The 22,858-nt window shown below is 41.9% G+C and overlaps 3 protein-coding genes across 4 annotated transcripts; 2 read left to right on the top strand and 1 right to left on the bottom strand.

The window, feature by feature from the left end:
• Nucleotides 1-238: 238 nt before the first annotated feature.
• Nucleotides 239-3,287, bottom strand: aldob (aldolase b, fructose-bisphosphate). The gene is made up of 9 exons (XM_062425177.1): nt 3,155-3,287; nt 2,369-2,481; nt 2,070-2,281; nt 1,899-1,953; nt 1,599-1,759; nt 1,399-1,482; nt 1,092-1,266; nt 794-993; nt 239-527 (listed from the first exon to the last, which is right to left on the bottom strand). The coding sequence occupies exons 2-9, from the start codon at nt 2,478-2,480 to the stop codon at nt 432-434; spliced, it is 1,095 nt and encodes a 364-aa protein (XP_062281161.1). The 5' UTR covers nt 2,481; nt 3,155-3,287; the 3' UTR covers nt 239-431.
• A 630-nt stretch (nt 3,288-3,917) lies between these two features.
• rnf20 (ring finger protein 20, E3 ubiquitin protein ligase) lies at nt 3,918-14,901 on the top strand. 2 transcript variants are annotated; one of them, XM_062425611.1, is made up of 22 exons: nt 3,918-5,317; nt 5,765-5,955; nt 6,065-6,133; nt 6,295-6,393; nt 6,517-6,664; nt 7,202-7,387; nt 7,466-7,581; nt 7,813-7,959; nt 8,050-8,124; nt 8,238-8,357; nt 8,738-8,917; nt 9,000-9,135; nt 9,245-9,366; nt 9,528-9,684; nt 9,823-10,129; nt 10,940-11,057; nt 11,339-11,488; nt 11,578-11,790; nt 12,023-12,148; nt 12,387-12,527; nt 12,979-13,083; nt 14,136-14,901. In XM_062425611.1, the coding sequence occupies exons 2-22, from the start codon at nt 5,785-5,787 to the stop codon at nt 14,310-14,312; spliced, it is 3,063 nt and encodes a 1,020-aa protein (XP_062281595.1). In that variant the 5' UTR covers nt 3,918-5,317; nt 5,765-5,784; the 3' UTR covers nt 14,313-14,901. The 2 variants fall into 2 exon arrangements, with proteins under 2 accessions (XP_062281595.1, XP_062281594.1); XM_062425610.1 differs by having other exon boundaries at nt 3,918-5,387.
• A 1,074-nt stretch (nt 14,902-15,975) lies between these two features.
• Nucleotides 15,976-19,646, top strand: LOC133986059 (uncharacterized). Its single transcript, XM_062425836.1, has 3 exons — nt 15,976-16,959; nt 18,520-18,622; nt 18,898-19,646. The coding sequence occupies exons 1-3, from the start codon at nt 16,732-16,734 to the stop codon at nt 19,251-19,253; spliced, it is 687 nt and encodes a 228-aa protein (XP_062281820.1). The 5' UTR covers nt 15,976-16,731; the 3' UTR covers nt 19,254-19,646.
• Nucleotides 19,647-22,858: the final 3,212 nt, after the last annotated feature.

The following is a 22,858-nucleotide window of genomic DNA, read 5'->3' as shown; positions in this document are numbered from 1 at the left end:
GTTTCACTAAACATATCTTTACTCCTATGCACAGTCAAATGCTTAAACATAAGCCTTCCACTGTAAATGGTTAGTCCTAATCAACAGTAGGTGAAACCCACAAAGCACAATCACCTGAAATGAAAGGCTCAAATTCAGTCTATTTATGGTCAAACATTTGGTTTTTAGATTGTAGTCATACTTGTGTTCTCAGATGCCCCAGTTCTCACAATCCAACAAAAAACAGCAACAATTCAAACAACTTTTTGGTCACTTAATTTATTTCAAGTCACTTCATTAGTGGACAAAAAGTAGTTCAACATTATAACAATTTGTTCCCCCGAAGGTGTTGGTAGTATGAGGAGGAGTCATATCCAGCAGAGGCATTTCTTGTAGTTGTATTTGGTCCATGTGTACCTTTAGGGAGGTTTGCACAGTATTGTTCAGAGTATTTAATAGACGTAGCTGGCAGTGTACAGCGACTGCATGGAGGACTTGTCAGCTGAGCCAGAGGGCTTGTACTCTCCTTTGGCAGCCAGGCCATTGATCTGAAGAGAGCAACAGAGGGACAGTTAGGCCAAAGTCACATCTGAATGTTAATGATCAGCTAAGTTACCCACACCACATTAGTACAAGACTGAAGGGACAAAAAGCATTTTAGAAATCATTTACCAGTCAGTATAAAGTTGGGTAATACAAGATAAAGTCATTTAATAGCCAATTGTGTGCACAGTCCAAACCCTATAAATTGATAAGTGTCAATAGTTCATTAATGTGTATTCATTGTTAGTCATTCACGTGTGCTGAACCTTACCTTGGCCCTGTTGCAGAAAGCTTCCTGTGCAGCGGCCTTGTTGGCAGCTTTGCCCTGCCAGGCTGCAAGAGCAGAGGCCTGGAGTGCACGACCATAAGAGAAGGTCAGCTTCCAGGGACGATGGAGGGGTACCTGGTTGATGGCGTTCAAGTTGAGGGATGCCTCCTCCTCACTCTGGCCACCAGACAGGAAGCAGATGCCTGGAGAGTCACAGGAAACAACACACTACTCATTATATACTGTAGAAGTCAAAAAAGAGAAACATAATCCTCTTTAAAACTTGACAGACAACACTCACCAGGTACAGAGGCAGGGACAGTGCGCCTCAGAGCAGTCACTGTGGCCATGGCGACCTCCTGTGGGGTGAACTTCTTAGTGCAGGAGTGTCCAGCTGTGACCATGTTGGGCTTCAGCAGGGTGCCCTCCAGGTACACATGATGGTCAGACAGAGCTTTATACACAGCAGCCAGAACCTAAAAGATGAATATGCAGATTCATTACAACACACTTAATATAAAATGTCACTTGTATATAATTATATATAATGTGAAAAATACTTAATTTCTTAATTTTTTAGCTGACAGGGCCAGAGCTAGTGTACCAACCTTTTCTGTGACATACTGGCAGCGCAGCAGGTCATGGTCTCCATCAGGCAGGATCTCTGGCTCCACAATAGGCACCAGGCCATTCTGATAAAGTACATGAATATACATTTAAAATGAGCCGATCACAATGATATAATGATCAATGTAATGATCAAGAAGAATTCAGTCATTTCTATTGAGATGTTTGCATGATTACACACCTGTTGGCAGATACTGGCATATCTGGCCAGGACATTGGCATTCTCTGCAATGCTAAGAGCTGATGGGCAACGGTCTGAGATCTTGAGCACACACCTCCACTTGGCAAAGTCACAACCGTCCTTCTTGTACTGGGCGCAGCGCTCAGAGAGGCCATCAAGACCTATATGGAAATGCCAAGATAGAGAATGTTGTTATGCAATGGCCACATTATTGTGCAGAAATGTTAGAAGTGTTAAGAGATAAAGATAGTAGGTTCTGAATTTTACTACCAAGCTCCAATAGGAATCTAATCAATTTACCTTGTGTGGTGGTCTCTCCATCTGTTCCATTCAGACCAGCTGTGCCTTTGTCCACCTGAAGCATGAAAACCAAACAAACCCATTAACTCTCAATAAAGGTCTGCAAGTGAAATGTAGTTATCAGGGGCATACATGATGCTGGATTGGGATCTCAGCATGCAGACTCCTCACCTTGATGCCGACAACAATCCCCCTGTCCTTGATGACTTGGGGGAAGAGCTTGCCACTGTCTGCTTTCTGGTAGAGCGTTTCGTGGAAGAAGATGACCCCACCCACACAGTTGGACATGGCGTCACCGGAGGAGAAGAGGAGGTCACGGAAGTAGCGACGGTTCTCCTCGTTGTTCTCCACTTTGATATTCTGGAGACGCTTTCCCATGGTGCCTTAAAAGAAAGGACGGAAATCCATTTAGGTTACACTCTTACAACTACATCTCATCTTTGGAAGGAATTGTCAATGTGCGCACTTACCTGTTGATTCATCTGCAGCCAGGATACCCTTTCCTGGAGCCACAATCCTCTGAGCAATGTCAGAGAGCTCCTTCTTCTGCTCAGGAGAGAGTGATGGGAACTGGTGAGTCATCCTAGAGAAGACCAAAAAAAAAAAAAAGTTACTTCACAGGTGATCAGGAACTCATCAAGAAAGTTGCAAATATGAGGAAGATTTAATCTTTTTTTTTTCTTCACAAGACAATGAGCCCCTCTGACTTCCTGCCTCTGTTGCATCACCTCTGTAAATATTTGGCTTGCATGGTTGAACTTTGGCCATCAAAACAGATAAGTTCTCCCTCTTAATTTGCAGCACAAGTTCAAAGTTCCCTTTGCTACATGGTGTTTATCCAAAGCTTTCTGCAAAAGACACCCTACTGTAACAAACAGATCATATTGGGACAGAAAAGCATGAACATAGTTTGCTTGGAAAAACAACAACCTCAACGCGGATGTGTGTTTCCTTCTAAGTATTTGCATTAACTCATTGAGACAAATGATAAATGGCAGCTGCAGGCAACACGAGTCCCTTCATGTACAGAGCACAGTACTTTCTTCATCGTGCAGTAATGAATTTGAACATCTCAGACTAACTCATTTTATAAACGTTACACAACACTTGCAGCTTAAATCCAAACTGACTTCCAACTCTGCACTCTTGAGACATGAGGAACAGCGCACAAGTGCACAAGTCAAGTGCTGCAGAAATCAGTGAATTTTTTCTTAAAGAAAAAAAAGCCACATGGAGACAGATACAACTTAACCTACTTGAGATTTGAATCAAAGAGCGACGACAACAGACGTGGTCAACAGCCTCGGCAGCCTCCAAACAGTAACTGAACTGATTGCGAAGGCCGAAAAATTGTCCACAAAGCTGTATTTATCCTCTGCCTGGCGCTGAGGAGGAGGCGCTCCATCGTGATGTGGCGGGGCGTGTGTCACCCCGGTAAAGCAATTGGCCCGATCAGACAGACAGGGGCGGTGGCGGTGTGGCATCAATGCTCCTTTGTGGACTTTAAGTTTATATCAGCACTTGGGGGATGAGTTGAAAACATGATGGGAACACAGTGTTTCGCCTGAAGCAAATCATAAAATCGAAACCTGCATGCTTCAATGCATGCATGCATCACGCAGTCAACAGCCCTGACTCCTCCTGCTTTTGTCTGCTGTTGCATCACGAATTAAAAAGACAGTTGAAATGTAACATGAGGTCTGCTGCAATGTTGCAATTCTGGTTTCTTTGTTTCTTAAGTCAGGGTGAAAGTGTAGATTACATCAGCATTTTTTGCTTCTTTATCTCACTTGGATGTAATCTAAGCAAAAATGTGGGATGGAATTATTTTACAATCATTTTCAGCTGACTGATTTTAAACAAGGAGAAACTTTAACTTTTATTTTGTGTCAATAATGACATAATGATTAACTTATGTCATCTTAATTTCAGATTTGATAAAGAATTGGGGTGTGCTATTCTCTGCATAGTTTCTGCCTTTTTTCATTAGTTTGTTCATCTGTTTGACACAAATAATATGCCTTTAATGTGAGTTAAAGACCAAAAACTGCTTTTTCATGCTTCCTTGTGTATCAGCTTCATGCGTCACATTGCTTGTCAAATACGTCACACATAAACAGAGTTCATATCGATTGCTGAAAATGGCCCCAAAAAACATGTTGGGGCTGTTTCTAATGTTGCCACCAGACTACACAGTGACATCAACAGATAAGGGTATTTTACCCCATAGGCTGGGCTGAATCTGTAACTCAAATAATTATAAGCCAGCTTTTACACAACCTGGACCATGCACCCGGTGCAATGTACTCTTTAATACTGCTGATCAGAGGTCAGCCTCTGTCCGCGAATCCCCTTTTACATAAGGACTGAGAAAAGAGAGAGTGAGGAGAGTGCACAGCAAAACAGGTTTTGCAGACCACCACAAGTAAGTAGTGGTACTAAATAAGATAAGATAGCCCCGAAGGAATGTAGCTTAGGTATGATTATTTCAGCAATATCCCTAAGCACTGTATTACAAGTACAACTTGTTGTATAGTGCTTGGGGATACTGGTGCAGTACCACTGCATTTACTGCAAAGAGCTGCAAATCTCTACTGTGAAGCCGTGTTGATTAGATCAGGACATTTCAGATTTGTCTTGGTAGGTTTAATGAAAGGAAATCATCCATGTACACTGCAAATGGCAGTCTTTAGTTAGCTGCATGCTTCCATTTTCTTGGGTTGTAACACAATGTTTATGAATTAGTACATATTGGTACTTAAGTACTAATAAGTACTTAATTTGTATGTATTAGTAATATTTTATTAAACTGAATTCTATAACTATGATAGGGTTGTATTACCAATAGGAAAAAGCACGTAACCCCGGGAGGCCCAAAAGCCGCTGGTTCACTGTGTTTGTCGCTTTCTTCTAATTTGATTACTTGCAAATGTGTTTGTGATTTTACACCATTAAAAGTACAACATCAACTGTGCCATATCTTGTGGCCCACCTTATAAGATAAGATAAGATAAGATATTCCTTTATTAGTCCCACAATGGGGAAATTTGCAGTATTACAGCAGCATGTGGACAGTAAAAATACAAGAGCATCAATAAGATATAGATTATACAAGTATTGTATTTATCTATTTATTTATTTATTTGTATTGTGCTCACATGGTGCATTTTACTATAAAAGCTGTGTTTCAAACCAATTAAACAGCAAATCTGGTGGCTATAGTATTGCAGTGTAGGAGCAGTTTATGGGTCTCTGAATTAAAGAACTGAATAAATCTGACGTGTGTCTGTGCACTGTATTGTATGGGGACTCGGAGGCACCAGGGGCCCAGCAGCAGATCCTGGACCCTCTGATCCGCCGGGCCGTCAGAGGGCGCTGTGATGTCACACCATGACCGTTGCTGCTTCTGCTTCCGAGAGGCAAGAAGCCGCAACATCAACATCCACAGACAGATTCATTAATAACACAAAAACTATCTCGTTAAAAGCGGTAAGACTTGAACTGAGTTTGATAGGAATGTATGACATTAACATTTTAACGCATTAATCTGTCAGAATAGTGATTTTTTGGCCGCTGACATTAATTAAAGCTCGCGTTAGCAAACGGCTAACGTTAGCCTAACGTTACATTCAGTTTATTTGAAGCAGCTTGTTTGGGTTTAAAATGTTGTAGCAGAAAGTTGAGGGTATGTTTCTTTCCACCACTCATCATTCAGGTGGATATGGGCTTAAAATAAACATTTCGGCCACTTCTAGCGATAAAGTATATAAAATACTCTTCAGTTCATTCACTCAGCACAACTATATGAAGCCATCAGTCCTCCAGTTTGTCCATCATTCAATTTATGCTGTTTATCTTTCCCTCAGTTTGTTCCAGGTGTCTGAGGATGTCGGGGCAGAAGCGTCCTGCTGACCCCAGCGGTCCCTCGTCCTCCGGTGCGCCCCCAGAGAAGCGCAGGGAGCGTGATGGAGAGGACGGAGGTCCTGGTGTCAGCGCCGCTGCCGGAGGGGCCACCGCGGTGGAGACGGTCATCAAACTGGGAGGGGTGTCCAACACAGTGAGATACTTGTATTTACTCATAACTCTGATCGTGATAGTGTAAAGTCTTTATGTTTGTTTAGCTGATTTGCATGGTTGTAATCTTGCTTGAATCAATTCTTTTTCAGGAGGAACAAGACATCAAAGCTCTCCAGGCCAAGAACCGAAAGTTGGGAGAAGCTCTTGATCAAAGACAGGTAAATTAATTTCTACCAACATTTACATTCTCTCTCTCTGTTTTCTGTGTCTCTCTCTCTCTCTCCTCTCCTCTCCTCTCCTTTCCTCTCGCTCTCTCTGTCTCTCTCCCTCTCTCTCTCTCTCCAAAGAATATTCATCTCTTGTATTTGTTGGTTTGCAGGTGATTGAGGATGAACTGCGAGAGCGAATTGAAAGACTGGAGACCCGCCAGGCCACTGATGATGCCAGTCTGCTGATCCTTAATAGATACTGGAACCAGGTAAACCGTCACAGAATGATGACCAATAAATCGAACTTGCTTGTTCACCATCAACACTGTAAAGATGAATCATAAATTCTAAATGTGATGCTGTTTTCTTTACCTAACTCCTTTTGCTTTCAGCTTGATGAAAACATTCAGCTTATCATCAGGCGTTATGACCAATCACCCAGCGAACCAGAGAAATCTCCAGCAGGTGAGGGGCGGAGCCTGAAGCCAGAAACTCCTGAACCCGATGGCGACTCCAACCAGGAAAGGGCCAAAGAGAGAGGTAAAGAGATAGCTAATGTAGGATCATGACTGAGAAGGCAATAACATATAGATTTGTTTACCAGACTAGGTCACATATGTCCCAGTTTTACACTTTTGGACTGAGCAAAGACAAAGGGTTAAATAGCTATAGCTGTTACTAGATGAGATGTTGTAGATATTTGTGGGAGGTAGTGCATTGACTTCAGTCAAATTTAAAGAAATATTCACAGATAAATGAAACCAGAAAATTCAGAGCAGCCTCAGTGCACCTTGGCTTAGATTGTACCAGTGTCTTTACCTCTGTTGGAGAGGAAATAAAATACAAGCACTAATGATAGTATGGCAGGAGGACAGTGTGCAATAAGGTCTTGATTTCCCTACAGATATTTTACTTAACACGGTACAGTTATGTGCAGTTATAAAGGAAAAACAGTACCATAGTATTTGCATCAGAAAATACTGTTGAGTGTAAAAAACAATATATAGCTTAAAAAATCCATTGTGAAAACTGTGTTGGAGCTTTCTATATTTGTTCAAATCCACATGTGTCACCCAGGCCACCAGGGAGAGACGTCCAACTCTTTCCTCGCCACGCTGGCCAGCAGCAGCAGCGAGGAGATGGAGGCCGAGCTCCAGGAGAGGGTGGAGTCCAGCCAGAAGCAGGCCAATCGCGTGGTGGAGATCTACGTGCGTCTAAGGAGCACTGTGGACCAACTGAAGACAGAGCTGGACTCTGAAGCTGGTGAGATAGAGATGGAGTACAGCTGAATACATCACATTATTACATCATGTCACTATACTGTTGTTTTTCTCTTTTCAGAGGGCACTTTGTGGCAGGCAGCTTCCAAGCTAAACGCCCTCCTGACCAGTGAAAATGAGCGGCTACAACAGCTGACTGAAGACCTCAAGCAGAAACACAGTCACATGACCACTGAGGTAGGGCTTAAATGTCCTTATTCACTGATGCAGTATGTTCCCTCTCAGGTGCAGCCAACCTTTACAGTTACAAAAATATACTTAATAAACTCCTTTGAGCTTGTTTTACCACATTTGGAGGCTGGTTAGGTGCTCTTTAACCCATTAAACTTAGAGTAATATTTTAGCAATTATATTTCTGTTGGCCCTTGTGTGTGCCATCAAGTCTCTCTGTCTTCTTATCTCGTCCAGTCCCGGTCTCTGGGGCGGGCAGCGAACAAGGCAGACCAGCGTGTCAGCGAGCTGCAGGTTCTGATCGAAGAGCTTCAGTGGGACATGGAGAAGATCCGTCGACGAGAAAATCGGCTCAATGCACACCTGAGCGAGATTCTGGAGAGGGTGAGGAGGTTTTCTGTGTGTATGTGTGTCAGCGTATCACTATGTGTTTATGTTGAGGTTGGTTATAACACACTCTGTCCTGCTTCCCAGGTGAACAGCAAAGGCTATAAGGTGTGTGGGGAGGCCAGCAGCGTATGTGGGACCATCACTATTAACAAGAGAAAGGCAGGAACTTTTTTACAATTTTGGCAAACGAACTTTTTTTTTTTTTTTAGTTTTTCCTTTCAACATCTTGCTTTGAATACTTGATGACTTTTCCCATCATTTGTTCTTTTAAGTTTGAGGAAATGAACAGCGAGTTGGAGGAGAACCAGGAGCTCGCAGACAACCGCCTCATTGAGCTGCAGAAGCTCCAGCAGGACCTGCAGACTGTCCACCAGGAGAACAACAACATGAAGGTGGAATTATGATTCCAAAAAAAACACCTAAACCAAAAGGGCTTCATTATTATCTGACATAAAATCAAACAACAAACTTATTAATTCAACATTAAGCTCCTAAAGGTAATCCACACCACTGGTTAACCGTCTCTACATTTTTGATATGCTGGTTCAAGTGAACGAGTTGCATCTCCAGTCTATTTGATGCCAGAGTGAAGTTTTACAATTTATGGTTAGAAATATTTCATTAGGAAAACATGTTACCTCAAAATATTTCTGGCACACCATTAGTTGCTGGATTTTCAAAAACAAAAAATAATTCAAAACTTGATTTTATTAAATATTTTCTGTTGCACCCTTTTCCCTCTCTGTCTTGACTTCCTCTCTCTTCCTCTCAGACGGAGTTGTTGAGTCGAGCGGAGGGCATGGTGAAGGAGACTTCCGAGTATCGATGTCTTCAGTCACAGTTTTCTGTGCTTTACAACGAGTCTCTGATCCTCAAAGCTCAGTTAGATGAGACACGCGCTCGCCTTAACACTACAAGGACGGCACGCCTTCGACAGCTGGAGCACATGGAGGCAAGTGTGTGATTGTGTCTCTGCCAGCATCTGTTAGTGTGAGCTTCGTCCCTCTCTTACTTACTACCTCCTCTGTGTGCAGAATGATGAAGTTGCTCTGCAGAGGAAAGTTCGCACAGAGGTGTTTCAGCTGGAGGACACACTGGCCCAGGTCAGGAAGGAGTATGAGATGTTGCGCATCGAATTTGAACAGACTCTCGCTGCCAACGAGCAGGCAGGTAAGTGTCTGAGGTTGTGGCTTATACACTGACTGAAGTGCATCCTAGCTGACAAAACATGTTTCATAATTCAATACTATACCTGTTTCTCTCCATCTCTGTCTCTCAGGCCCTATTAACAGAGAGATGCGCCATCTGATTAGCACGCTTCAAACTCACAACCAGCAGATGAAGGGAGAAGTCGTGAAATACAAAATTAGACTGAGAGAGACACAAACGGAACTCAATCAGGTAGGTCTGAAGGAGAAAAAGAGAAACTCTTGCAGTCAGAAGAAAAAATAAAACAATTATTGGTCACTTTGATGGAAGCACATGTTATATTTGATGTGTGTAATGAAGCACAACACAGCAGAACAACACACTGAAGTTTATCACATATGATTCCCCTGTAGATCCGTTCTTCAAAGGGCAACGCCATCCTCCAGTTCCAATCTAGCACAGAGATGGATGTGAAAGATGAGACAACCTCTCCTTCGACCCTAGCTGTTTCGGGGGATCCTGTAGTCAAGACAGACCCTGACAACGGCTCCTCTACACCCAGCAGTACTGGTAACTAACACCTAGTTGTAAACACCTGTAAACGTTAATTCACATTTTTACCGTAGCAGACAACTGAAATGGCCTGTAGGCAGTATTCATATGATACATATTAAGAAATGATTCCAGCTTTGTCTCGTCTTTCTACAGGCGCCTCAGTGAAAACCGAGTCTGGAGTAGAATCTGACCCCACAGTAAAGGAGGAGGAGAAAGAAGAGAAAAAAGAGAAGGAGGAAAAGAAAGAAAAGGACATTATTAAGAAAGAGGAGAAAGACAGAGAGAGGGAGAAAGAAAAGGAGAGGGAGAGGCCAACCCGCAGTGGTGTGATAAAGGAAGAGAAGGAGAAGCCAGGGAGCAGTACCCAACTAGAGGAGTCCGCCGGGGAGCGGCTGTCCATGGTTGGAGGATCCAAGAGGAAGGAAATAGAACAGCTGAAGATTGTTCGAGCAGAGCTCAAGTGAGTCGCATGTGTGCTTCTGGTCCTTTTTTTTAAAAGATAATGTTGAGTTGTGGGTGTTTCCTAGTTAATGAGACTGTTGTCTAACCTGGAAATTTCAGCCCATGTTCCAGCGAGCATCCAGCCTGCTGAATCATTTCATATGTTTGCATCACAAAGAACATACACACACACGCAAACACACAAACGCATATATTTACATATACACACACACACACACACACACACACACACACACACACACACACACACATATATACACACGCACGCATATATACACACACACACACATACACATATATACACACATAAACACATACACAAACAAACACACACACACAGCTTGTGATGCAGGAAGAACTTGACTGACATGTTACATAATATGTTTGCTTTGCTTATTGACAGACACATAATATGTGTTTGTTAAGAATTGGGAATATACTTCATGCCCGACAGTTTTTACTCCGAGAAGGTGCCTTTTCTACCACATTTTGCTACCAGCGTGTTCATCTTCAACTCTCTGTATCTGTTTGAATGTTTTTGTTGATTTCTGCTGGTCAGCATTCTTGTAAGTATGTTAAATTTAAAAAAAATAGACTCTTGATTTAATATGTGGCAAGTAAACATAACTGTTGTCACTTTGAGATTGACTAAAAATTATGTTTACTTCTCTTGTCCCCTTCACCCCCATACAAAATAACTTATTGGCAGGTTTTGCTCAGAGCCCTTATTGAATTCTGATTATTTTCATATTTTTGGATGAAGCTGCTGATGACAGTTGTGATTAACACTCTCACCCTGACTGTGCAGGAAAGCTCAGGAGTCCCAGAGGGAGATGAAGCTGCTGTTGGACATGTACCGCTCAGCACCCAAGGAGCAAAGGGACAAAGTCCAGCTCATGGCTGCAGAGAAGAAAGCCAAGTCAGAGGTGATCGACACTTTGCACTACACAACACATGTATTGTATTTGGACATTAATACTTATGGATATTTGTGCTGGTTTTCTCTCTAGATAGTGCATTACATTTCTTAGCACAGCTTTATTCAAGTCAGTCACATTTATTGCCAAGTAGGTTCGCACATAAAAGGAATTTTCCTGGTGTTACGGTCAAAAATACTCAAAATTAACTAATAATATAATAATAGTATAAAAAAGAAGCAAAGAATTTACTGACTGATGCATTCCCTTGATAACAATACTGATTCCAGGGAGATGAGCTGCGGCAGAGGCTGAGGGAGCTGGAGGAGAGAGAGAGGAGGGAAGGAAAGAAAATGGCAGACGAAGAAGCTCTTAGGAAGATCCGCTCTGTGGAGGAGCAGATCGACATCCTCAACAAGAAGCTGTCTATTGCAAAACAGGTGAGCGACTCGGCCATTTTGTTTAGCATTTGCCCGGTTCTCCTTTCGTCCTCTTGACACCCCTTCTCGCCCCTTTGCTCCCCGTGCAGGAGGAGGACGCGCTGCTGAGCGAGATGGACGTGACGGGCCAGGCCTTCGAAGACATGCAGGAACAGAACATCCGTCTGATGCAGCAGCTCAGAGAAAAGGACGATGCCAACTTCAAGCTGATGAGCGAGCGTATCAAGTCAAACCAGATCCACAAGCTGCTAAAAGAGGAGAAGGAGGAGCTGGCTGACCAACTACTGACTTTAAAAACTCAGGTGAGCCCCCAGGTAGCACAACAGGGTGTGATCTGCAAGGATACAAGCTTATACATGCTTCAGTTGTGACATGCACAAAGTTAAACTGAAGTGAAAACTAGCTATAATGAATTCTAACTGTCTTTGAATGCCATTAAAAATGATGCCATCCAAAAAAAATGCACCCTTTTCATGTTTTTTTAATCAATTTTTTATCTTCATTTTCTTACATAATTTTTTGTGGATTTTTCAGGTCGATGCCCAGCTGCAGGTGGTGAGGAAGCTTGAGGAGAAGGAGCGCCTCCTGCAGGGCACCATCAGTACTGCTGAGAGAGAGTTGGCACTGCGGACGCAGGCTTTGGACATGAACAAACGCAAGGTAACGCATCATTCAGGAACGATGAGCCACAGCTGCAGAGTGCATGATGAGCTGTAAATCAAACTGTAAAACACACTCATGTATGAACACTTAATCCTCAAACACACATTTATATGAAAAGGATAAGTAAAGTTTTAATAAGAAAATATTTCCATTTAGGGTGAATACAAACTTTACTCTTAACAGATCGACTTAGTTGTTGTTTCCTTTCTGTTTGTCTCCTCCTGTCGTCATTTAGGCTCAGGACTCGGCGTCGCTGTCAGAGGAGGTGCGAACTCAGTTGGAACAGGTTCAGCAGAGGCTCCGCCTGGTCAGAGAAGAGGTCGTAGAGAACAGCATCTCGAGGGAGAAGGAGTCCTTTAATGCCCGACGAGCACAGGTAACACATGTTGAAACACTTGGGTGCAAATGAAGTCAAACAAAGTTTCCCACAGTTACATTCATAGAGGTTGTGTTTGAGTTCACAAGATTTTTGCCACATTGATCGCAAAGTTAAAGAGTCTACAACTTACACAGTGGAAACCAAGTGAATTAAGTGCATTCAAATCAGACTGCTTGCACTCAACTGCAGTTTAAAATTCAAATTTAACATTTAAAGAATGTTAATCTTCAAGACCCAGAAATTGTGTCCAAAAACAATAGAGTCCAGGACATTACTGCTCACAGAGAGAAATAGTCTTACGCTCTGCTGAAATGGTTGCAAATGTTCCACATCACTAACATTGTCAATGCGTTGGTTTCATGTTGGTGCGAGGCTCATCAGAGATTGAACACTTTGTCTGTTGACGAGCTCCTTTTGCTCACAGCTGTCAAATCAAAATGTGTTTTAGGAGGACATCTCCAAACTTAGGAGAAAGATTGAGAAGGCCAAGAAACCAGCTGAGAAAATCAGCAACGGAGATGATATCCTTAATGAAGAAATCAGCGAGTACAAGGTGAGTTTCTGTGATATAAGAACACTGAATAATCTGTGGTCGGGGTGCAACATCAGCTAAACAGCATCATGGACACTGGTCGGGGAGCATGTCCACTTATTTTGAATGGCTCAGTCATGTTTAACTGTGCTGATATGTTTTAAAGTCAGATGTCCCTGAACCTCTTCTAACAAAAACAACAGCTGTGTTGATCTTAAAATGCGTGAATCTATAATCCTGAAGGACTCAAAGAAATGACCCCAAAACATACAGTCTACTGGTTATGTTGTTGAGCATGAATGTTAAGTATAAGGATGCAGATATTGAAATTCAACAACCAGCGGCAAATTAAAGTCTGAACCAACAGTCATATTTAGATGTCACCTGATGGGATGAACACCTGAGGTGGTAAAATAGAGCAGACATGTCCAGTTATACAGAGACTGCATTGGAATCGCTCGCCTTTAACAGAATCTCTTAATAACAGGTTTTATTCTTATATAACTGTTTGGTTTGCAGGCTTTGTTCACTTGAAAGTAGCCATTGTTAACTGAATGATACAAAGTCATTATTAACACTCTGGTTTGCACCAATTGAGACCAACTTTTGGTGCGATCACACTCCTTGGACGCGTACACACTAGGACACGTTTAAAATTTCAGTCAGTAGTGGGACAACTCTAATGACCAACACATTTGCAGATTATAAATATAAACCCAGTTTGATTCAATTACAAAGGGTCAAACTTCTTTGATTAAACACAGTCAGTGGAGCCACTGTCCTATTTCTGCTCTCCAGCACAGACTCATGGTCTTGAAAAATCAGCCACGGCCGCATCAGCCTTCATATCATGTAACATGTTCTTGGGAAAGGACAGTTGAGCTTGAAGGCCAGTCTCTATGACCACGAGCCTCCCCGCTGCCCTAGATATTTGTGTCCATTCATTAAGAACCACTCAGCTGAGGGCAAAAATGGCCTCTCAGTTTATTGTTCAAACCACTATGAGCCTTTTCTCTCCTCCCCCACATCCACCTTTCTCTTTCTTTCTCTTTCTCTCGCTCTCTCTGCCCCAGGCACGTCTAACATGTCCGTGCTGCAACTCCCGCGTGAAGGATGCAGTCCTGACAAAGTGCTTCCACGTCTTCTGCTTTGAGTGCGTGAAGACTCGCTACGACACACGCCAGAGGAAGTGCCCCAAGTGCAACGCTGCTTTCGGAGCCAACGACTTCCACCGCATTTACATCGGCTAGAGCTACGATTAGTCACAAACATGGGCTGGGAAGAAGAGGTGAACGACATAAGCGGTGGTACAGACACTGCCAGGAGCCAGACTCGGATTCGGCTCGCATTCCCTCCTCATGTGTGCTCGGGATACTGTCAGTGTGAACGTCGCTTGGTGACTGCAGCCTCGAAACTGATGATGCTCTGAACTGAATGCTTTAATTCATTTTTTCAACACTGACTGATTTCAAATTCTCCCATTCAATACCCATTACTTCACTGTATGTTTTCAGATACTGGTACGTAGAGAAACGACGTTCTGTGAGTTTGCATCACACACTAGATTTTGTCGTGCGTGTGTGTGTATTTGTATTTGAAAACAGGCAATTACACAAACCAGTATACAAAGAAAAAGACCAGTACAGTCAGAGAACAGCATTCCTCCCAATGAAGTGGACATTTTGTATAATCTTAGTGTGTATGTACAGACTGTCATTATTGTTTCTTTTTTTTTCGAAAACTGCTTCTTCCTGCTCCAAACTGTCCTGAAATCTCCACAATCTCCTGATTATGTGTAATTGCTGTTCTGCTAGTTATTAAACTGACTTCAGAAGTGTCTGGTTGCACTTTCCTTTTCACTTTTTTTCTTAAATGCAGTGGAAGAAGTACAGATCATAAGTACAAATAAAGCAATGTGAAAATACTCCATTACAAGTAAAAGTGCTGCATGTAAAACCCTACAAAGGTACATAAGTATCAAAGATGTAGTTAAAGTATTTCCGGTAAAGTAGAAGTAGTGGTTTGGTCCCTCTGACCGATATATTATTATATATGACATCATTAGATTATTAATACTGAAGCATCAGTGTTATAGCAGCATGTTACTGTTGTAGCTGCTGGAGGTGGAGTTCGTTTCAACTACTTTTTATACAGTTAAGTAGTTTAGTCCAGTGGTTCTCAACCTAGGGATCGGGCTCCTCCAAAGGGTCGTCAGATAAATCAGAGGGGTCATGAGATGATTAACAAGAGGAAAGAAGAAAAAACAAGATACACAAATATTTCCAGTTTTTGGACTTTTTGGATTTCTGGTAAAATATTGGATCATTTGAACATTTATTGAAATAAAGTATTTGAGAAGTTTAGAGGGAAAAATCACTATTTAGTGGAGCTGTTACCAACTCAAAAACATCTTAAATGTGACCCGCACTGATTTGTGTAAAGATGTCAAAAGACAAAAAGGTTGGAAACCACTTGATACATCTTTAATTTAATTTTTTTTTAAACTAAAGCTGTCAAATAAATGTGGAGTAAAAAGTAAAATACTTAACTTTAACATGTAGCAGAGTGGAAATATAAAGTAGAATCAAATGGAAATACTCAAGTAAAGTACAACTACTGCAAAAGACTACTTAAGTACAGTAGTATACTTAAGTAAATGTACTTCGTTACTTTCCAACACTGTCAAAATGTACCTATGTAGATTTAATGAGTAATCTTGACATTTGGTTAGGAGGAAAATTTAGACCACAAGTCCCAGTGTGCAAATCTCTGTTTATCCTGTGCAGACCGCTTTTTTCCACCCCCCTCACTCCCCCCTCCTCCTCCTCTTCCTCTTCCTCTTCCTCCTCTTTAAGTTCAGTCGTGTTTGCTCACTGGAAACAGTCGTTAAAAAAGCGCTGGGAGGAAGGGAGTGCCATGCGGCAGCGGCAACAAGGATTTTCTTTTCTTTTTTTTTAAAGGTTGTGCAATATAATCCATCGCAGCAGCGCATTTGATGCAGGCTCAGAGACAAAGGAGCAGTAAAGTTGACTGTGGAGCTCAGAGCTGAAATAAGAAGCTTTAGGAAACTCGTGGTCAGCACAACGTCACTGCGTTTCCACCGTTTTCTTTTACGCGCAAAGCTGCAACAGAAAAGAAACTTTGGGACACGTCGCTACACTGTATCTCTTATCAAAAACGTTCTGCTGTATCTGGACTGATGATCAGATATCTCGACTACTGCTGGATCTAAGCCTTTAACGGTTTCTTACCAAATATAGCCACTGTTAATGCTGGAGTGTCCTTGACGGAGCGGAGCGGTCCTAGATTGGATATTTGCAACGCTGCCAAAGTTTATAATTAAATACTCGGTCATATCACTCTGACTTATTATAGGGGTCTATTTACAAAGTGGGTTTTTCTAATTAGCAGATTACACACTTGAATCAGTTAGTATTGCATCCTATTTAAGAAGCTGGCATACTTTGCCTCACATTTTACTGCCTATTGTGAACTGCTCATGTTTTTAAAAAATCGCCTTGAAGCCTGACTGCTGTCACCAGAAGCCATTTTTAAGTATTTGATTTAAGAGCCTGTCTGAGTCATTGAACACAGACTGCCCAACCTGCTTCCGTGTGCAGAAATCCATTTTTCACTTTTTTCCCTTCTATTGTTCTCAAATCACCAACTATGACTTTTTGTGCGCCTGGCTCAGGGCGCCCTGGATGCGTCATGGCTCTGTTTTTCCTCACCACCTGTGTGATGGTGTTCGGCATGGTTGGAGCTGAGAAGGCCGAACCGACTCGGGGGAGCCCACCGGCTTTTACCCTGCTCACCTTGATAACGGGGACCTGCCAGGAAATCCAGAAGTACGTGGAGTCAGTGGTGGGAACCGGAGTGTTGCGGTCAGCTGTTGAGGTACAAAGAGGAGGAGCACCACCCTTTTCTGCACTAGGAAGTGGCTTTATAATCTCTTTTCTTTTAATTGTTAATCCTATTTACTGGCTGCTATAACTTCACTGTGTGCTCTGTCTTTTCTTGATCACTTGTACCTGATGACTAATTTTACTTCTTCAACTTCAACCCTCTCACCTCTCTCCATCCATTTCTCCTGTGAGCCCAATTCACCCTTCACACATATTCCTCTTCTCTCGCCCCTCAACTTGTTAATCTCTCTCCTGATCCCCCCTCATCTTCTCTACCCTTCTTATATCAATGCATCCCCCTCACCCATGCACACACACTCTTCTGTCTCCCTGCTTCCACCCTGCTGTGGCTTCCTTTTCCCCAGAGTGCTGTGTTGTTTCTAGAGTCATTGCTTGGTCAGGAGAACGTCTATTCAGTGGCCATGGTAAGAAACCTCCTGGGTGTCTCCATCTAACCCGCCCTGACATGGTCCCCTAAACGGAGTCCTCTCAACATGGCTCTGTTTAGCCCATGTCAACCTCATAGTTACAGTGCAGAGGATAGGAGCATGACTGTAGTGGAGAGGTGGCTGTGTGTGTATGTGTTTCTATGCACTGATATTTGCATGTGAGGCCACAGTACAGTCTTACTTAGGAGTTTGTATTGATAAGATTCTGCACATTTTTTAGCAAAGCAGAAATGGAAAATTACTCAGTTGGTATCTCTGAGTGCAGACTTAAAAAGAGCCTTACGCCATTTTAGTATTATAAGATTATGTTTCCAATGAGGAAACCCATTTGAAGAGGGAAAATTGTGATTTTAATGGTAAAGTTTAATCCTCCAGTAAGCCTTGATGTATTCATAGTATATTGCATTAAATAACCAAAGATTAGTGCTGTATTTTTTTTTTGTTTAGAAGACCACAGAAAAACATGCAATGCTGGATTTACTTTAAATTAATCCTTTTTAGCTATTTTGTTAAAAATAAAAACCTAAAAATCATGTATGAATCAAACAGATCAGTAAATCATTAAGTGTGTTTTTTAAGTGATACACACACACACACTGATGTGGAGTGACAGATGCCAGAGTCATGCTGACATATTGGACAGTCCTCCCGTATGAACTGGTGTGTAGTGCAACAGGTGCAGATAAGATACTCGTCCAACTTGCTGGACTACCCTTGACCTTGCTGGATGAAGCCACACAGTGTATACGTGTTAGATTTTGGCGGTGGGGGGTAGAGACCGTACAGGAATAGAGAGGGGCACTGTCCAGCTGTCACTCGCATGCACAGCTGTTTGTCCAAGTCAACAATACAGCACTTCTTCTATCAAAAGATGTGTAAGTAGCCTCTTAATATATTTACTAAGCTTGTTCAAACAGCTGCTGTAAATATATTTTCATGCTGCTGATCAGTCGTGTTTTATCATGTTTGCCCGTGCATTGGAGCCATGAGGATATAGGTTGGATGTGTTGTTAATGTGATATGCAAAATGCTGTCTTTCCTGATTGTAACAAGTATGATAACAAAGCAAAACATGTCTCAACCCTTCCTCCACCCAACCCCAGTTTTTGGAGATGGTGATCCGATTCCTGGCTGAAGGAGCTGCCAGCGGACTGAACGTCATCGCAGTTTACGTCACAGAGATCCTCAGAGTCACAGGGTTTGATGGTGGGTACAAAGATGAACGAGCGTGTGTTTAGGCTTTGCTTTATGCTCCACTTATTCCAAGCTTACTATAAACTGGAATCAAGTGTTTGTACAGAGAAGATATGGGGCAATGAAAGCAGCAGGTGCAAGTGAAAATATGAAGTCATGCCTCTCCCTCGGGGCAATTTGTGTGACACTCCTTTTTAAGGGAGAGTGTTTACTCCTGTTGCTCACAAGTGTTGTTGAGCTTTATTCTTCCTGCCAAGTCAACTAAGCTGGATGTCCTCCTTTCATAGCTGCGCTGACGCTGCCCCGCTTCACTCCAGAGGGTGTGACAGCAGTCGCCCAGTGGGGTTTGTTAGTCCTCATTGGCTACTGGGTGCTGACCATTGTTCTCCGCTTGCTGATTGGCCTGATGAGGCGGGTGTTCTGGATGCTGAAAACGGTCTTGGCTCTCTGGCTCTTCGGACTGATGGTGACTGACAAGAACGCCAGCACAGAGACCACGGCGGTGCGCCTGGCCGGCCTGGTGCTGGGATGCGTCTTGTTAACTCTGCTCACGTCCAGCTCTGAAAAGTCTTCTGCAGTGGAGCATCGGCTGAACAGCCTGGAGGGCCGAGTGAAGGCGGTAGAGAAGAGGAAAGGGGAATAGTGATGGGAGGAGGAGGGAAAAGAGGTCGAGATGGACAAAGGTGATGGTGACGTTGGTCATGACAATAGTAACGCTGATGGTTTCTATATTGTGTCAATGTATGATGGGAATTAAAGTAATCTCTGGGATTTTTAATCAGAAATGCTTTTTTAATTTGCCTTCAGAAAATGCCAAAAATAATCAAATCACAGTATTTTTACACTAATAAAAAGTAATCAAAGGCTGCAATAGAAAGACTAGTGTGCACAGAGGATTTGACAATTCCAAATGTCGGGTTAAAAACTGTCCTCTTTCTGTATTGTCTCTTCCACAATTGCATACAAATGAAAATCAAAGAATTTTTAAATAATTGTTCAATAAAAAGCTTTTCCTGTTGGTGGAAGGACCAGCATCTTAAAATAGGTTGTAGTCATCTTTTGAGGTCTCAGTTTAACTCGCCACGACCAACCTGGTCTCAACCCAGGCTGACCTGTGGCCTGTTGACAGCCTCTCCAGTCCCCCACGCCTGATTGGTTCCCTGCTGCTAAGTCAGCTGGAAGCTTATTTGATCCTTCACTCCCTCTGCCACTCCATCCAAGTGGAACAATCTGACCTCAGAGCCAGATTTATCAGTCCTTCTAGCTCGCACTGCAGTGGCAGGACTCCCTTCCCTTTGCTATGGTGGAGTGCCAAGTGGGACAAATCTGAATCCAGAGCGAAACTAATTAACAGTGAGATCTCTCTGCCTCACTGAGGAGACACACACACACACACACACACACACACACACACACACACACACAGACAGACAGACAGACAGACAGACAGACAGACAGACAGACAGACAGACAGACAGACAGACAGACAGACAGACACACACACACACACACACACACAGAGAGAGAGAGAGAGAGAGAGAGAGAGAGAGAGAGAGAGAGAGAGAGAGAGAGAGAGAGAGAGAGAGAGAGAGAGAGAGAGAGAGAGAGAGAGAGAGAGAGAGAGAGAGAGAGAGAGAGAGAGAGAGAGAGAGAGAGAGAGAGAGAGAGAGAGAGAGAGAGAGAGAGAGAGAGAGAGAGAGAGAGAGAGAGAGAGAGAGAGAGAGAGAGAGAGAGAGAGAGAGGAGAGAGAGAGAGAGAGAGAGAGAGAGAGAGAGAGAGAGAGAGAGAGAGAGAGAGAATTCTACAACTATGTTTTTATTGACTTTACTACATCATTATTTAATGATAGCCTTTGAAATTTTGACCAGTTGATGGCGCTAGATGAAAAGTTACAGTATCACCCAAGTTATTACACTTCATGGCTACAAATTATATATTTAGGAAAAGATGTGCAAATGTAGCCACCGACTTGTTTGACAACAGTAGCTTTTTCTGGATTTGACATCTACGAACTGTCCTTGCTCTGGAAAAAGACGCCATGAAATATCTTTATCTAAAACGCCAAACGAAACAGGGAAAATAAAATACTTCTTTCACAGATGTTCTCAATTTCCTGTGAGAAGATTTTTCAAAGGTCTGAAGTTCACTATGATGTAGATAAAAGTGAAGATTATTTGAAATCTGAAGGGTGCTGCCCCGAGATGTGTGTCGGGCAGATGATCAAGAGCTTTCAGTGTGGCTGTAATATTATCTCACCTAAAATCCCAAATCTACTTAAATTTAATCTGATGAGAAATGAGAGATTGGAGGTAATCTGTGATCAGATTGTAATTCCTCTGGATGAATCATATATGGTATTTCAATTAATTAATTAAGTAGTACCTTCCCAAATACACAAATATTAATTAATTGATATTAAAACATTGTTTTGGCCCATAGCATTACAGGTTTTAGTTTTAAATTACAAAGATAGTTTTAATGCATGTTGAAGTGCGTGTGTTTCAGGCATGAATTCACTGCAGTCCTACATAAAACTTGGGAGAGATTCAGGATCACTAACAGTAACAACAGTGGCCTCTTGTCTCACATGCCAAACAGATTTGTGTCGCTGCAGTTTTTCTCTTCAACATACAAAAGACTCAGTCGCATTTTAGCTTCTGCTCAGTCGAGTTTCTCCTGTGAACCAGTTGGTATGGTGGGAAAGAATTTATATGCTTGGACGAGCTTTTTGCTGTGTGGCGACATGCTGAATGGATGGTGCCTGCAAGTAAATGATACTGTATGTTTGTTATCTGTTTTTTTACATGGAGGCAGAAGAACAAATGCAAATAACCATATACTGTAGTAGGGTGTTAGTTTTAATGCACCATTAAAAGTCAGAATTTCTACAGTACAAACATAAAATGTTTACATGGATTCACAAATATTTTACAAGTATTCATAATGTTTCTCAATAATAACAATAACCATAATAATAACAATAAACTACAAGAAAAATACAATACAAGAAATGCCACTCAAAGTGCTTTACAACAAATAAATGACACATAAATTCACATAAAAATAGACAAAAAATTAACATAACATATTTTAAAAAACAAAGTAACATTAGATCTACTTAATAGTTATAATAATAAATAATCCATAAATTGTTTTAAAAATAGAATACATAAAGTGCATACAATCAAAATACAACATTTATTTAGAGAGTTGGCTGCACTGACATCTTAAGGTAGTGTGTAATTGATAAAGGCTGTTGCTGGGAATAAACTAGCAGCAGATGACCACAGTGGTCTCAAAGGCAAATAGTTAACAATGGAGTTAGCAATGCAGCTTGGTCCTAGTCCATTAAGGGCTTTGTATACAAGCAGGAGGACCTAAAAGTCACTTCTAAATGTTATAGGAAGCCAGTGCAGAGCAGCTGAAACTGGACTAATGTGTTCTCTCCTCTTTGCTCTGGTTAATAGCCGAGCTGCAGAGTTTTGAATAAGCAGAAGTCTCGTGTTTTTGTCTGTTTTTTTCAGGATGCTACTCAAAAATCAGGTCAGCTTGAAATTAAGGCATGAATACATTTTTTAGCACCTTCTGATTCATAAACGGCACATTAGCTATGTTTATAAAGGTGGGAAAATTATGTTTTCATCACCTTGGTAATGTCACTAATAACACCAAGACTTACCCCAGATTTAATCTGGGGAGTTAATTTTCCCAGAGTATTAAACAGCATTTCTCTCTTTGTTTTTGGGGTAGATTTGTGGGATTTCAATTGTGTCCTCTTTTAACAATAAGAAACTATTGCTCATCCATTTATTTACTTCCAGGAGAGGTAATCATGGAGTTTATAGCTGCAGCATCATTTGGTTCAGCAGAGATATACAGTTGTGTATGTATGTATTTATCATGTAACTATGGAAACATACATTGTGATCTAATTGTGATGTCACCAAGTGGCAGTGAGAATAATAGAGGACCAAGGCACCCCGAAAACGGTTGTCATGTTTCTCAGACGTATGATCTCCAAGACTGACGTAAAACTTTTTGATATATATTTTGAACCAGGTTAACACACAGTCGCTTAGACCAATTCGATTGATTGAGACATCATGGTCAATCATATCAAAGACTACACTAAGAATGAATTGAGACCTTACTGTCATCAGAGTTTAGTCTGAGGTTACTAATTATTTTAATAAGAGCAGTTTCAGTGCTGTGGTTTGTTCTAAACCTGATTGATATTCCTTCAGGATA

The sequence above is a fragment of the Scomber scombrus genome, chromosome 9 (assembly GCF_963691925.1).
Source record: "Scomber scombrus chromosome 9, fScoSco1.1, whole genome shotgun sequence".
NCBI lineage: Eukaryota > Metazoa > Chordata > Actinopteri > Scombriformes > Scombridae > Scomber > Scomber scombrus.
The sequence above is the reverse complement of the archived record's forward strand: the minus strand, read 5'-3'. Positions and strand labels throughout refer to the sequence as shown.

What these genes read in the sequence shown, in the direction of transcription:
- aldob (XM_062425177.1), bottom strand. Translation starts at nt 2,480, where the DNA reads ATGACTCACCAGTTCCCATCACTCTCTCCTGAGCAGAAGAAGGAGCTC. An exon ending in GGATTGTTGTCGGCATCAAG is followed by an intron (nt 1,954 to 2,069) that starts GTGAGGAGTCTG and finishes TTCATGCTTCAG; the next exon opens with GTGGACAAAGGCACAGCTGG. An exon ending in CTTTCTGCAACAGGGCCAAG is followed by an intron (nt 528 to 793) that starts GTAAGGTTCAGC and finishes TGCTCTCTTCAG; the next exon opens with ATCAATGGCCTGGCTGCCAA.
- rnf20 (XM_062425611.1), top strand. Translation starts at nt 5,785, where the DNA reads ATGTCGGGGCAGAAGCGTCCTGCTGACCCCAGCGGTCCCTCGTCCTCC. An exon ending in AAGCTCTTGATCAAAGACAG is followed by an intron (nt 6,134 to 6,294) that starts GTAAATTAATTT and finishes GTTGGTTTGCAG; the next exon opens with GTGATTGAGGATGAACTGCG. An exon ending in AGCTGTCTATTGCAAAACAG is followed by an intron (nt 11,489 to 11,577) that starts GTGAGCGACTCG and finishes CTCCCCGTGCAG; the next exon opens with GAGGAGGACGCGCTGCTGAG.
- LOC133986059 (XM_062425836.1), top strand. Translation starts at nt 16,732, where the DNA reads ATGACTTTTTGTGCGCCTGGCTCAGGGCGCCCTGGATGCGTCATGGCT. An exon ending in TGTTGCGGTCAGCTGTTGAG is followed by an intron (nt 16,960 to 18,519) that starts GTACAAAGAGGA and finishes ACCCAACCCCAG; the next exon opens with TTTTTGGAGATGGTGATCCG. An exon ending in CAGAGTCACAGGGTTTGATG is followed by an intron (nt 18,623 to 18,897) that starts GTGGGTACAAAG and finishes CTCCTTTCATAG; the next exon opens with CTGCGCTGACGCTGCCCCGC.